General features: G+C 35.0%; 1 protein-coding gene across 5 annotated transcripts in view; it reads right to left on the bottom strand.

Annotated features, from left to right (window-relative positions):
- LOC124381928 overlaps positions 1-16,066 on the bottom strand; it is a 37,675-nt gene that overhangs the window by 8,250 nt on the left and 13,359 nt on the right. For 3 of the 5 annotated variants that reach the window (XM_046843887.1, XM_046843884.1, XM_046843882.1), the window contains exons 6-11: positions 15,391-15,804; positions 13,706-14,119; positions 12,365-12,814; positions 8,925-9,362; positions 8,333-8,366; positions 1,026-1,426 (exon numbers count right to left, since the gene is read on the bottom strand). In XM_046843887.1, the coding sequence (XP_046699843.1) occupies positions 1,026-1,426; positions 8,333-8,366; positions 8,925-9,362; positions 12,365-12,814; positions 13,706-14,119; positions 15,391-15,804 (2,151 nt within the window). The remainder of the gene's footprint in view (positions 1-1,025; positions 1,427-8,332; positions 8,367-8,924; positions 9,363-12,364; positions 12,815-13,705; positions 14,120-15,390; positions 15,805-16,066) is intronic. The other 2 variants (XM_046843883.1, XM_046843886.1) reach the window with 2 other exon arrangements.

Raw genomic sequence — 16,066 nt, forward strand, 5'->3', positions numbered from 1 at the left:
TAAAAACATTGTTAGTTCTCCCAATGCTGACAAGTCAACACACACACACACACACACACACACACACACACACACACACACACACACACACACACACACAAACACAACACAACACAAATCAGACAACACTGTACTGACTAGAAATTTAAGTCACAGCTGTATATTTGTACATGGGACAATCAGACCTGGACTGTGAAAGACTTGTTAGACCAGGGTTTAAGATTGTCAGAGATCCACCTGCTACACCCCCTCAGAGTCTCTCACGCTGCCCCTCACTGATCTAATCGGCAGCACCTGTTCGTCATTACCGCTCCCCTTTAAAAGGTCCCAGTTCCACCTCACTTGCTGTCGGACCTACTTGATAGTTACAGTGATCTACCTGGTTCCTGACCACCAGCGTTCCCCGCTGGTTCCTGCTCTGCGATCCGATCTTAAGGATTATCCCTACGTTGCGGATCATACCCGTTTAACGGATTATCCCTGCTTTACGGATTATCCCCGCATTACGGATTATACCCGCATTACTGCTCGTTAATCTCTCAGTTTCGTGTTTGTTTTGTATCTAAATAAAGATGATGATTGAGTTTCTCCTGCATGCTATGCGTGATCACGGCCCTGACGAGGATCCATTGGGTAAAATGCTTATATTCATTTGCTGAAAGATTTTGCTGCTTAATTAAAAGGACTACGATTAGCCTAAAAAACAGAATTCTAAATGTAAATTCTTTAAATTTCTAATTAGATCATACCATTTTACATTTTATACTTTTTAATTATAATTATATTAATTACACTGTATGACTACAATAAGAGATGCTCCAAATTAGAACCATTTAAAATTCCAGTAAAAACTCATTAGAAAAATACAGACACATTATTCCTCTCAGCTTTCAATAATAAGGTACTTGGGGCACATTTTTGTTTTCTGCTTATTAATATATTAAGTATAAATCAAGAAACATTAATAAACAAGGGATGAGGGTTAAAATGAGAAGATTCAATTTTCAACAGTATTCAAAACACACCTGAGCTGTGAGATGTAGGGCAGACACTGAAGGAAACTCCTCACTTCACTCTCTTCATCTGTACAGTCTCTCAGCTCTACTGGTTTCTTCTGTGTTTGGAGTTTCAGCACTTCTAGGAGGAGGGAGATGTTTATCTCTGAAAGATCTATGGACCAGACATCAGGACCTGACTGATAAACTGGTAGTAATGCTGGAAGAAAACTGCTGCCTGTTTTACTCTCATACTGCTTCACATGGGAGTACAGATCCAGCAGGAAATCACTCCGTCTTTCTTGGAATCCATGAGACTCTGCATCAAAAGGGAATGTGTTGTAGCTGCACACTGATGCCAGAAGCTCAGTGAAATTCTCTCCTTTATCTGATTGACAGTCGACAGCTGCGATGCTCAGATTCAGCAAAAACTGGATGGAGTCTGAATTAAACCTAAATATAAAAGAATATTACATTTATTAGAGGATATGAGAGAAATAAAACATTCAGACACAGAAAATGTGCACGGATCAATTCATTTAATAAAGACACACTGTCAGGGATCCACCTGCCACGCCCCCTTTGGTGGCTCTCTATGCCTCCGCTCTCCCTAGAGCTCCAGGTTTAACCACGCACACCTGGGGCTCATCATCAATCATGCCTCCACTCTCTCTGGAGCTCCAGGCTTAATCACGCTCACCTGGGGATCATCATTACTCCACCCCGCTCCTACATAAACCCCTCATTCACACTCACTCCCCGTTCATTATTGTATGTGTTGGACTTTACATGCGGTCTATGTTTTCGTGTTTCGGTGTTCACACAGGACACTATTCCGTTCCATTCGGACTCCACAATCCCGTCCCGGCTGCGCTTCTCCTCCCCGCGCATCTCGGGTCAGCTACGCTTCTCCCAAAGCGCACCTCCGACTCTCTCAACCGAAGGACTGCCGTGTGGGTATGTGTATGTGGTCGTGTGTATCACTCTCCCACACACTTTTACTTTCAGTCATTAAAACCCGAGCGAGCTGTACTCCGGCTTCCACCTTCTGTTTCGTTTGCACCCTGACACACACTGAGGGTCGTCACATCGACCCAATTTACTAGTGCACATGCCACAAAATAGCAATAATTTCACTTTCAATACATTTAGATTTTTTTTTTCTATTTTACTCTCATTAGTCATCATAGTCACTACCTTCTAATTGTAATGGTAAAAACATTGTTAATTCTCCCAATGCTGACCAGTCAACACACACACACACACACACACACACACACACACACACACACACACACACACACAACACAAATCAGACAACACTGAAATGACTAGAAATTAAAAAGTCACAGCTGAAATTTTAGCTTGTGTTTTTATTTTTCTTGACTCCTGATGTCAAAAATGATGATCTATATAATGCAGTAATTTGTGTAACTGATAAAATTATCTAGAAATTTAGACCTGGGAAAATCAGACCTGGATTGTTAGTTTCTATATAAATCAAGGTTTAAGATCTACTATATAAAACTTTCTTTCGGCTTCTACTATATAAAAACCTATAATTCATTTGCTAGCTTAGTCAAAAGAAATTGTCTTTAGCATACATTAGTAGAGTTGAACTATAGTTCGCATTTGCTTTTATAATACTTAAAAATATTATACTTGAAATTAAAATGCCCAAAAAGGTATTTAACTTGGCTACATTAGCCAGCTAATAACCAGTATTTTGCCACCAACTTTTTATGTTGAGTAGTTAGCCAGATAACAATGACAGTTCAGATCAGATAAAGGGGTTGAATCTCAGGTTTTGAGGAACTGTTGCCTGTCTGTCTTTCTTCCAGCGTGGAAACAGTAAGATTTGTGACACATACGTTCTAAATTTTCTAGATTAATAACAGTCAATAAAATTTTTTACTAAACTGTTCTTAAATAACCAAACACCACATTTTAGAATCTCTACCTGATTTAAAAATTATTACCTGAATTCTGAGATTTTCAGAATTATTTAAATAAAACTTTCAGACACTGAAACTGTGAAAGGATCAATTAAGTTAATAAATACACGGTGAGAGTCGTCACCTCGACCCATTTTACTAGTGCACATGCAACAAAATATCACATTTTACGTTTAGTGCATTTAAAATGTGTATGAGTAATAAATAACCTACAGTTTTAGTCTCATTAGACGTCATAGTCACAACATTCTCACTGTAACAGTAAACTCCACAATTGTTAGTTCTCCCCCTGCTGTCCAGTGAGTGGTGCAGTAACATCAGATCAAATTTCACACACAGACAACACAAATCACACAACACTTTCATTTCCACTCAATACAGTCACAGCTGATATTTTAGCTCGAGTTTATATTTTTCTTGATTCCTGATCTACAGGAAAATGATCTACATAATGCAGTAAATGGGGTAACTGATGAAATTATGTTGATATTTAGACGATATCAGTTCTGGACTGTTAGTGTCCAGATATTTTAGATCAAGGTTAAAGATCCATTGGATAAAATACTAATATTCATTTGCCAGTCAAATAAGAGTGTCTTTAGCATACAGTAGTTTTGTATTAGACACTGTTGATTTGGCAAAAGTAAATGTAGACTATAGAGTTAAACTTTAGGTTGCATTTGCTTTAATAATTCTTAAAAACAAAATAATTGAATAATGGCTAAATAAATTACACATGCAAACTGATTTTATAAAAATCCTTAAAAAATCTATTAAATTAGCAGCAGGTGTACTTTCACTGCTACATGTTTCCATCAGTTGAGTTCACAGCTAATAACTCTAACCACAGGTGAGACTTCACCTTAATCTACATAATGAGGTAACAAATAACTGATGACATTATTTTGATATTTGTACATGGGACAATCAGACCTGAACTGTGAGAGTCTTGTTAGACCAGGGTTTAAGATCCATATGGTAAAATGCTAATAATAAAAAACAGAGAATTTTAAATGTAAACTCTTCAAATTTCTAATTAGATCATACCATTTTACATTTTATACTTTTTAATTATAATTATATTAATTACACTGTTATGACTACAATAAGGAAATGCTCCAAATTAGAAACATTTAAAATTCTATTAAAAACTCATTAGAAAAATATAGACACATTATTCCTCTTAGTTTTCATTAATAATAAGGTACTTGGGGCAAATTTTTGTTTTCTGCTTATTAATATGTTGAATATAAATCAAGAAATGTTAATAAACAAGGGATGAGGGTTAAAAATGAGAAGATTCAATATTCAACAGTATTCAAAACACACCTGAGCTGTGAGATGTAGGGCAGACACTGAAGGAAACTCCTCACTTCACTCTCTTCATCTGTGCAGTTTCTCAGCACCACTGGTTTCTTCTGTGTTTGGAGCTTCAGCACTTCTAGGAGGAGGGAGATGTTTATCTCTGAGAGATTTATGGACCAGACATCAGGAACTGACTGATAAACTGGTAGTAATGCTGGAAGAACCCTCCTGCCTGTTTTACTCTCATACTGCTTCACATGGGAGTACAGATCCAGCAGGAAATCAATCTGTCTTTCTTGGAATCCATGAGACTCTACACCAAAAGGGAATGTGTTGTAGCTGCACACTGATGCCAGAAGCTCAGTGAAATTCTCTCCTTTATCTGATTGACAGTTGACAGCTGCGATGCTCAGATTCAGCAAAAAACGGATGGATGCAGAGTGTGAATAAAACCTAAATATAAAAGAATATTACATTTATTAGAGAATATGAGAGAAATAAAACATTCAGACACTGAAAATGTGCACGGATCAATTAAGTTAATAAAGACACACTGAGGGTCGTCACATCGACTCAATTTACTAGTGCACATGCCACAAAATATCAATAATTTCACTTTCAATGCATTTAGACTTTTTTCTGGAACTGCAGATTCACCACAGAACAGAAAAAACATTGGAGGCAAAAATGAAAGTAAAGAACGCTCTGCTTGGGGAACTGCTGTCTGCATCCGCCTGTGCTTATAAGAGAATGGAGTTGGCTGCTGCAGCACTCCTCCTTGGCCTGGTCCCAAATCTTACTGGTTCCGCGCTGAAGAAATACATACAGACAGACAGTCTGTATGTATGTATTTCTTCCAGCGCGGAACCAGTAAGATTTGTTACATTGGTGCCGAAACCCCGTGCTGGAAGAGAGGTATGATGCCAGGGAGACTTCATCACGGAGGGAGTGGGACCAAGCCAAGGAGGAGTGCTGCAGCAGCCAACTCCATCCTGTTATAAGCACAGGCGGATGCAGAGAGAAAGACGTGCCAGTCCGCGAGTGTACTCAAGCAAACACCAAGAGGAAGCCGTGCCTGTCTGCGAGAAAAGGAAAGCGCCAAGGTGGAAATGAAAGCAAATAAAGAACGCTCTGCTTGGGGGAACTGTTGCCTGTCTGTCTTTCTTCCAGTGCGGTAACAGTTAGATTTGTGACAAATACGTTCTAAATTTTCTAGATAAATAAAAGTCAATAAAATGTTTTACTAAACTGTTCTTAAATAACCAAACACCACATTTTAGAATCTCTACCTGATTCAAAAATTATTACCTGAATTCTGAGATTTTCTGAATTATTGAAATAAAACTTTCCGACACTGAAACTGTGAAAGGATCAATTAAGTTAATAAATACACAATGAGGGGCGTCACCTCGACCCATTTTACTAGTGCACATGCTGCAAAATATCACATTTCACTTTCAATGCATTTAAAATTTGTAAGAGTAATAAATAACCTACTGTTTTAGTCTTATTAGACATCATAGTCACAACATTCTCACTGTAACAGTAAACTCCACAACTGTTAGTTCTCCCACTGCTGGCCAGTGAGTGATGCAGTAACATCAGATCATATTTCACACACAGACAACACAAATCACACAACACTTTCATTTCCACTCAATACAGTCACAGCTGATATTTTAGCTCGAGTTTATATTTTTCTTGATTCCTGATGTTGAAAATGATCTACATAATGCAGTAAATGGGGTAACTGATGAAATTATGTTGATATTTAAAAGATATCAGTTCTGGATTGTTAGTGTCCAGATATTTTAGATCAAGGGTAAAGATCCATTGGATAAAATACTAATATTCATTTGCCAGTCAAATGTAAGTGTCTTTAGCATAAAGTAGTTTTGTATTAGACACTGGTGATTTGGCAAAAGTAAATGTAGACTATAGAGTTAAACTTTAGGTTGCATTTGCTTTGATACTTCTTAAAAACAAAATACCTGAATAATGGCTAAACTAATTACACATGCAAACTGATCACAAACAATAGTTTTACATTTGCTGCATTTATAAAAAACCTCAAAAAATCCATTAAATTAGCAGCAGGTGTACTTTCACTGCTACATGTTTCCATCAGTTGAGTTCACAGCCAATAACTCTAACCACAGTTGAGACTTCACCTTAATCTACATAATGAGGTAACAAATAACTGATGACATTATTTTGATATTTGTACATGGGACAATCAGACCTGAACTGTGAGAGTCTTGTTAGACCAGGGTTTAAGATCCATATGGTAAAATGCTAATATTCATTTTCTAAAAGATTTTGCTGCTCAATTAAAAGGACTAAGATTAGCATGAAAAAAACTGAGAATTTTAAATGTAAACTATTAAAATTTCTAATTAGATCATACCATTTTACATTTTATACTTTTTAATTATAATTATATTAATTACACTTATGACTACAATAAGGAGATGCTCCAAATGAGAAACATTTAAAATTCTATTAAAAACTCATTAGAAAAATATAGACACATTATTCCTCTCAGCTTTCATAAAAAATAAGGTGCTTGGGGCAAATTTTAATTTTCTGCTTATTAATATATTAAGTATAAATCAAGAAATGTTAATAAACAAGGGATGAGGGTTAAAATAAGAAGATTCAATAGTCAACAGTATTGAAAACACACCTGAGCTGTGAGATGTAGGGGAGACACTGAAGGAAACTCCTCACTTCACTCTCTTCATCTGTACAGTCTCTCAGCTCCACTGGTTTCTTCTGTGTTTGGAGTTTCAGCACTTCTAGGAGGAGGGAGACTTTTCTCTTTGAGAGATTTATGGACCAGACATCAGGACCTGACTGATAAACTGGTGGTAATGCTGGAAGAACACTGCTGCCTGTTTCACTCTCATACTGCTTCACATGGGAGTACAGATCCAGCAGGAAATCAATCTGTCTTTCTTGGAATCCATGAGACTCTGCATCAAAAGGGAATGTGTTGTAGCTGCACACTGATGCCAGAAGCTCAGTGAAATTCTCTCCTTTATCTGATTGACAGTCGACAGCTGCGATGCTCAGATTCAGCAAAAACCGGATGTATGCAGAGTCTGAATAAAACCTAAATCTAAAAAAATATTACTTTTATTAGCAAGAATATGAGAGAAATAAAACATTCAGACACTGAAAATGTGCACGGATTAATTAAGTTAATAAAGACACACTGAGGGTCGTCACATCGACTCAATTTACTAGTGCACATGCCAAAAATAGCAATAATTTCACTTTCAATGCATTTAGACTTTTTTTCTGTTTTACAGAAAAAATCTGATGGCACATGTTTAGGAGGAGCAACAGCACTTTATAAAACTAATTTATTAGTTTAACAGATTCATTTACATTTCTAGTGTTTTGTAGATTATTTGTTTTTTCTTAGAGAATAATTACCTGGGCATATTAAATGTCCTCTTTCTTTAATTATAATCCATACTTTATACATTGTTTAGACTAATAAAAGAGTCTATAACATTATTTACTAAACTCTATTTTTAATTGCCACACTGGACATTTCAGAATCTCTACCTGATTCAAAAATTATTACCTGAATTCTGAGATTTTCAGAAAAGGATTTTGTCTACAAAACACGGACATTGTGAAATTACACATACAAATTAAATCGACTCATTACCTGAGCTCTGAGATGTAGGGCAGACACTGAAGAAAACTCCTCACTTCACTCTCTTCATCTGTACAGTCTCTCAGCTCCACTGGTTTCTTCTGTGTTTGGAGTTTCAGCACTTCTAGGAGGAGACTTTTCTCTCTGAGAGATTTATGGACCAGACATCAGGACCTGACTGATAAACTGGTAGTAATGCTGGAAGAACACTGCTGCCTGTTTCACTCTCATACTGCTTCACATGGGAGTACAGATCCAGCAGGAAATCAATCTGTCTTTCTTGGAATCCATGAGACTCTGCATCAAAGGGAATGTGTTGTAGCTGCACACTGATGCCAGAAGCTCAGTGAAATTCTCTCCTTTATCTGATTGACAGTCGACAGCTGCGATGCTCAGATTCAGCAAAACCGGATGTATGCAGAGTCTGAATAAAACCTAAATCTAAAAAAATATTACATTTATTAGCAAGAATTTGAGAGAAATAAAACAGACACTGAAAATGTGCACGGATTAATTAAGTTAATAAAGACACACTGAGGGTCGTCACATCGACTCAATTTACTAGTGCACATGCCAAAATAGCAATAATTTCACTTTCAATGCATTTAGACTTTTTCTGTTTTACAGAAAAATCTGATAACACATGTTTAGGAGGAGCAACAGCACTTTATAAAACTAATTTATCAGTTTAACAGATTAATTTACATTTCTAGTGTGTTGTAGGTTATTTGTTTCACTTTGAGAATTATTAACTGGGCATATTTAATGTCCTCTTTCTTTAATCATAATCCATACTTTCTCAATATTTTAGACTAATAAAAGAGTCTATAACATTATTAACTAAACTCTATTTTTAAATTGCCACACGGACATTTCAGAATCTCTACCTGATTCACAAAAAGAAACATTACCCGAGTTCTGAGATTTTCAGAAAAGGATTTTGTCTACAAAAACACGGACATTGTGAAATTACACATACAAATTAAATCGACTCATTACCTGAGCTCTGAGATGTAGGGCAGACACTGAAGAAAACTCCTCACTTCACTCTCTTCATCTGTACAGTCTCTCAGCTCCACTGGTTTCTTCTGTGTTTGGAGTTTCAGCACTTCTAGGAATACTGAAACTTTTCTCTTTGACAGATTTATGGACCAGACATCAGGAACTGACTGATAAACAGGTAGTAATGCTGGAAGAACACTGCTGCCTGTTTTACTCTCATACTGCTTCACATGGGAGTACAGATCCAGCAAGAAATCACTCTGTTCTTTATAATAATCATTTATTTCCATTTCATCTTCTTCAAATAATGTCATTACTTTCTCCACTGTCTGCTGGGTGTTTTGTTGTTGGTGTAAAGCTGCTTGCAGATACAAGTCCATTTTAAATTTGCTTAATCTCTTTTTTCGACCTTTCTCTTCATATATAGACTCAAACCTGGAGAAAAGCAAATACAAATGATTACAGTACACAGTAAACCCAACATACACAACTAAACCTACACACACACACATAGAATACCAAACATCCTCAGATTCAGATCTTTGTCTGACAGGAATGGAAATAAACAGATTATTAAATACTGAAACCAGTTAATCTGTTATCAACATCCATCCCATGCTTAATGTCACAGAGTCACATTTCACTCCTTCTGATTTCTGCTGTGAACATTAACTGAAGCTATTGATCTGTATCTGTGTGATTTTACAGTGTGCTGCTGCCACATGATTGAATGATTGGATAATTTCATTGTGCAAGTGCTTCTAGTTAAATGGTATAAATTAGAATATTCACACTGTGCTGCATATACACAACAATACACAAGACTGGTCATATGATCATGTTCTTTACAATGTACACTGTATACCAACACTTGAGGTATAATCAGATTTATGTACATTAACTAGGATTCAAATTTGTATTCGACAGAACAAGTTAATAATGAATAGAAAAAGTCAGTGTTTGAACTGATTCACATTTCATCACTGACAACACAAAGTTCAGAACAGTGATTTTATCATTTGTGGTGCACAAGGAACTAAAACTTGTCTGAAGAATAATATAAAACTTACTGATTAAACCTGAGCTGTGAGATGTAGGGTAGACACTGAAGAAAACTCCTCACTTCACTCTCTTCATCTGTACAGTCTCTCAGCTCCACTGGTTTCTTCTGTGTTTGGAGTTTCAGCACTTCTAGGAATACAGAGACTTTTCTCTCTGAGAGATTTATGGACCAGACTGAAACTGACTGATAAACTGGTAGTAATGCTGGAAGAACACTGCTGCCTGTTTCACTCTCATACTGCTTCACATGGGAGAACAGATCCAGCAGGAAATCACTCTGTTCTTTATAATAATAATCTTTATAATCATCATTTATTTCTATTCCATCTTCTTCAAATAATGTCATTACTTTCTCCACTGTCTGCTGAGTGTTTTGTATTTGGTGTAAAGCTGCTTGCAGACACAAGTCCATTTTAAATTTTCTTAATCTCTTTTCTTGTCCTTCCTTTCCATGTTTAGACTCAAACCTGGAGAAAAGCAAATACAAATTATTAAAGTACACAGTAAACCCAACATACACAACTAAACCTACACACATAAAATACCAAACAACCTCAGATTCAGATCTTTGTCTGACAGGAATGGAAATAAACAGATTATTAAATACTGAAACCAGTTAATCTGTTATCAACATCCATCCCATTCTTAATGTCACAGTCACATTTCTCTCCTTCTGATTTCTGCTGTGAACATTAACTGAAGCTATTGATCTGTATCTGTGTGATTTTACAGTGTGCTGCTGTTACATGATTGAATGATGGGATAATTTTATAACTAAGCAGGTGTGCAGGTGCTGCTAGTAAAGTGGATGGTGAGTATAATGTGAGAATATTCACACTGTGCTGCATAAACACAACTAGACACACATGACTGGTCATATAATCATGTTCTTTACAACGTACACTGTATACCAACACTTGAGGAATAATCAGATTCATGTACATTAATTAGGATTAAAATTTGGATTAGAAGAAATAAGTTAATAAATACAAATAATAAATTAGACCTGATTTATGGAGAATTAGTGTTTGGAGGTCTATTTCTAATTCAGATGATGCCTGAGGCTCTGCTACAGAACTCAATACAGTATGTTTCAGTCGATCATTTCTGACGTCAGACACGTTATTTATTTAATCCAACATATTGTTATGTAAATTATATGTATAATATTAAACCTTTGTCCATAGCCATTTTAATCCGTTTAGAGAAACAGAAATGCATTTTCTTGCATTGTATATTATTCAGAAATATTTTATTTTTAAATTTTGTTAAAAATATTCTGAGAATCATTTTGTGAACTCAGTTTTGTGAATTTAATCGAATCATGACTGGAGATTATCGTTACACAACCTTTTACTAACAGTGAATGAAAGTGTGTATTTGCATGTTTGTTTTTGGCAACTTTACAAACTAAAGCAATGTACACTGTATATCAACACTTCAGGAATGATCAGATTCATGTAGACAAATTGGGATTAAAATTTGGATTAGAAGAAACAAGTTAATGAATACAAATAATAAATTAGAACTGATTCATGGAGAATTAGTGTTTGGAGGTCTATTTCTAATTCAGATGATGACTGAGGCTCTGCTACAGAACTCAAAACAGTATGTTTCAGTCGATCATTTCTGACGTCAGACACGTTATTTATTTAATCCAACATATTGTTATGTATATTATATGTATAATATTAAACCTTTGTCCATAGCTATTTTTAATCAGTTTAGAGAAACAGAAATGCATTTTTTGCATTGTATATTATTCAGAAATATTTTCTTTTTAAATTTTGTTAAAAATATTCTGAGAATCATTTTGTGAACTCAGTCTTGTGAATTTAATCGAATCATGACTGGAGATTATCGTTACACAACCTTTTACTAACAGTGAATGAAAGTGTGTATTTGCATGTTTGTTTTTTGGCAACTTTACAAACTAAAGCAATGTACACTGTATATCAACACTTCAGGAATGATCAGATTCATGTAGATAAATTGAGATTACAATTTGTATTCGACAGAACAAGTTAATAATGAAAAGAAAAAAGTTAGCATTGGGTAAAATGCTAATATTTATTTGCTAGCAACCTCAGATTTAAGTGCAATCAGCATGGAGTAATTTTGTGTTTAGGAAATTGTTGTTCTAAAGTAAATATAAATATTTAACCAGAGTTAATATTTATACAACTTTATTAATTCTTGCAAAAAAATCAACAATATAAAATTTTCAGAAGCAAACTGATCAAAAACAAATTTTTGGTATTCATTAAATTGGCAGCATATTAAAATTTGTATTCGACAGATTTCCAAAAAAGGATTTTGTCTACAAAAACACGGACATTGTGAAATTACACATACAAACTGAATAGACTCATTACCTGAGCTCTGAGATGTAGCGCAGACACTGAAGAAAACTCTTCACTTCACTCTCTTCACATGTACAGTCTCTCAGCTCCACTGGTTTCTTCTGTGTTTGGAGTTTCAGCACTTCTTCGAGTACGGAAACTTTTCTCTCTGAGAGATTTATGGACCAGACATCAGGAACTGACTGATAAACTGGTAGTAATGCTGGAAGAACACTGCTGCCTGTTTTACTCTCATACTGCTTCACATGGGAGTACAGATCCAGCAGGAAATCACTCTGTTCTATATAATAATCACCATATTCACAATCTTTTACTATTCCATCTTCTTCAAATAATGTCATTACTTTCTTCACTGTCTGCTGGTTTTTTTGTGTTTGGTGTAAAGCTGCTTGCAGACACAAGTCCATTTTAAATTTTCTTAATCTCTTTTCTTGCTCTGCCTTTCCATGTTTAGACTCAAACCTGGAGAAAAGCAAATACAAATTATTACAGTACACAGCAAACTCAACATACACAACTAAACCTACACACATTAAATACCAAACAACCTCAGATTCAGATATTTATCTAAGAGGAATGGAAATAAACAGATTATTAAATATTGAAACCAGTTCATCTGTTATCAACATCCATCCCATGTTTAATGTACATTAACTAGGATTTAAATTTGGATTAGAAGAAACAAGTAAATGAATACAAATAATAAATTAGAACTGATTCATGGAGAATTAGTGTTTGGAGGTCTATTTCTAATTCAGATGATGCCTGAGGCTCTGCTACAGAACTCAATACAGTATGTTTCAGTCGATCATTTCTGACGTCAGACACGTTATTTATTTAATCCAACATATTGTTATGTAAATTATATGTATAATATTAAACCTCTGTCCATAGCCATTTTTAATCTATTTAGAGAAACATGAATGCATTTTTTTTTTTGCATTGTATATTATTCAGAAATATTTTATTTTTAAATTTTGTTAAAAATATTCTGAGAATCATTTTGTGAACTCAGTTTTGTGAATTTAATCGAATCATGACTGGAGATTATCGTTACACAACTTTTTACTAACAGTGAATGAAAGTGTGTATTTGCATGTTTGTTTTTTGGAAACTTCACAAACTAAAGCAATGTACACTGTATATCAACACTTCAGGAATGATCAGATTCATGTAGACAAATTGGGATTAAAATTTGTAATCGACAGAACAAGTTAATAATAAATAGAAAAAAGTCAGTGTTTGAACTGATTCACATTTCATCACTGACAACACAAAGTTCAGAACAGTGATTTTATCATTTGTGGTGCACAAGGAACTAAAACTTGTCTAAAGAATAATATAAAAACTTACTGATTAAACCTGAGCTGTGAGATGTAGGGCAGACACTGAAGAAAATTCCTCACTTCACTCTCTTCACCTGTACAGTCTGTTAGCTCCACTTCTTTCTTCTGTTTTTGGAATTGCAGCACTTCTTGTAAGAGGGACACTTTTCTCTCTGACAGATTTATGATCCAGAATGAAACTGACTGATAAACTGGTAGTAATGCTGGAAGAACACTGCTGCCTGTTTCACTCTCATACTGCTTCACATGGGAGTACAGATCCAGCAGGAAATCACTCTGTTCTTTATAATAATATCTTGTTACTTTCTGCACTGTCTCCCAGATGTTTTGTGGTTGGTGTAAAGCTGCTTGCAGACACAAGTCCAGTGTAAATTTTCTAAATCTCTTGTTTCGTTCCTCTGTTTCATGTTTAGACTCAAACCTGGATAAAAGTAAAATATATTATTACAGTACACAGAAAACCTACAAATAAAACACCACTTACACACACAAATGCTTTGAAAACTTGTTTTTGTCTGACAGCTGTAGAGATCAACAGTTTATGAAATAATGAAACAGCTCATCTGATACCAACATCCACAACACAGTTAATATCAGAGATCACATTTTCTACGTTCTGATCATTTATATGAACAGTAACAAGTCTTAAGTTCCATGAGGTAAAATGCTAATATTCATTTGCTAGCAATCTCAGATGGAATTGTATTCAGAACAGAGTAGTTTTGTGTGAATGTGCTGCCCTTTTAAGTCCAGGTTTTATTTGTTCTTCTTTTGCTATTTTTGTTTTTGTATTTTAGTAAATTAGTTTCTTTGATCAGAAATAAAATAAAATGTTGGATTTTCAATAAGCAGATCCTAAACCAGTCTACATACACTAACTTTAACTGTAGCTTCAATAATGAAATGCAGGACAAATTATGATGAACAGAATAAGTAGCTTCACCTGGCATTGAGTTAAAGACAGGAGCTGAAGGTAGCAGAGCTGAAGATGTTGAGATTTTTATTTGTAGTGAAACAAGAAACAAGTTAATGAATACAAATTATAAATTAGACCTGATTCATGGAGAATTAGTGTTTGGAGCTCTTTTTCCAATTCAGATGATGCCTGAGGCTCTGCTACAGAACTCAATACGGTATGTTTCAGTCGATCATTTCCGACATCAGACACTTTATTTATTCAATCTAACATATTGTTATGTATATTATATGTATAATATTAAACCTCTGTCCATAGCCATTTTTAATCTATTTAGAGAAACATGAATGCATTTTTTTTTTTGCATTGTATATTATTCAGAAATATTTTATTTTTAAATTTTGTTAAAAATATTCTGAGAATCATTTTGTGAACTCAGTTTTGTGAATTTAATCGAATCATGACTGGAGATTATCGTTACACAACTTTTACTAACAGTGAATGAAAGTGTGTATTTGCATGTTTGTTTTTTAGCAACTTCACAAACTAAAGCAATGTACACTGTATATCAACACTTCAGGAATGATCAGATTCATGTAGACAAATTGGGATTAAAATTTGTATTCGACAGAACAAGTTAATAATAAATAGAAAAAAGTCAGTGTTTGAACTGATTCACATTTCATCACTGACAACACAAAGTTCAGAACAGTGATTTTATCATTTGTGGTGCACAAGGAACTAAAACTTGTCTGAAGAATAATATAAAAACTTACTGTTTAAACCTGAGCTGTGAGATGTAGGGCAGACACTGAAGAAAACTCCTCACTTCACTCTCTTCACCTGTACAGTCTCTCAGCTCCACTTCTTTCTTCTGTGTTTGGAGTTTTAACACTTCTAGGAGGAGGGAAACTTTTCTCTCTGAGAGATTTATGAACCAGTATGAAACTGACTGATAAACTGGTAGTAATGCTGGAAGAACACTGCTGCCTGTTTTACTCTCATACTGCTTCACATGGAAGAACAGATCCAGCAGCAAATCACTCTCTTTTTCATCATCATATGCTATCACTTTCTGCACTATCTCCCAGATGTTTTGTGGTTGGTGTAAAGCTGCTTGCAGACACAAGTCCAGTGTAAATTTTCTCAGTCTCTTGTTTTGTTCCTCTGTTCCATGTTTAGACTCAAACCTGGATAAAAGTAAAATATATTATTACAGTACACAGCAAATCTACAAATAAAACACCACTTACACACACAGATGTATTATATACTTGTTTTTGGCTGACAGCTGTAGAGATCAGCAGTTTGTGAAATAATAAAAAAGCCCATCTGATACCAACATCCACAACAAAGTTAATATCAGAGATCACATTTTCTCCATTCTGTTGATTTATATGAACAGTAACAAGTCTTAAGTTCCATCAGGTAAAATGCTAATATTCCTTTGCT

Source organism: Silurus meridionalis, chromosome 29 (genome assembly GCF_014805685.1).
Source record: "Silurus meridionalis isolate SWU-2019-XX chromosome 29, ASM1480568v1, whole genome shotgun sequence".
Taxonomy (NCBI): Eukaryota; Metazoa; Chordata; class Actinopteri; order Siluriformes; family Siluridae; genus Silurus; species Silurus meridionalis.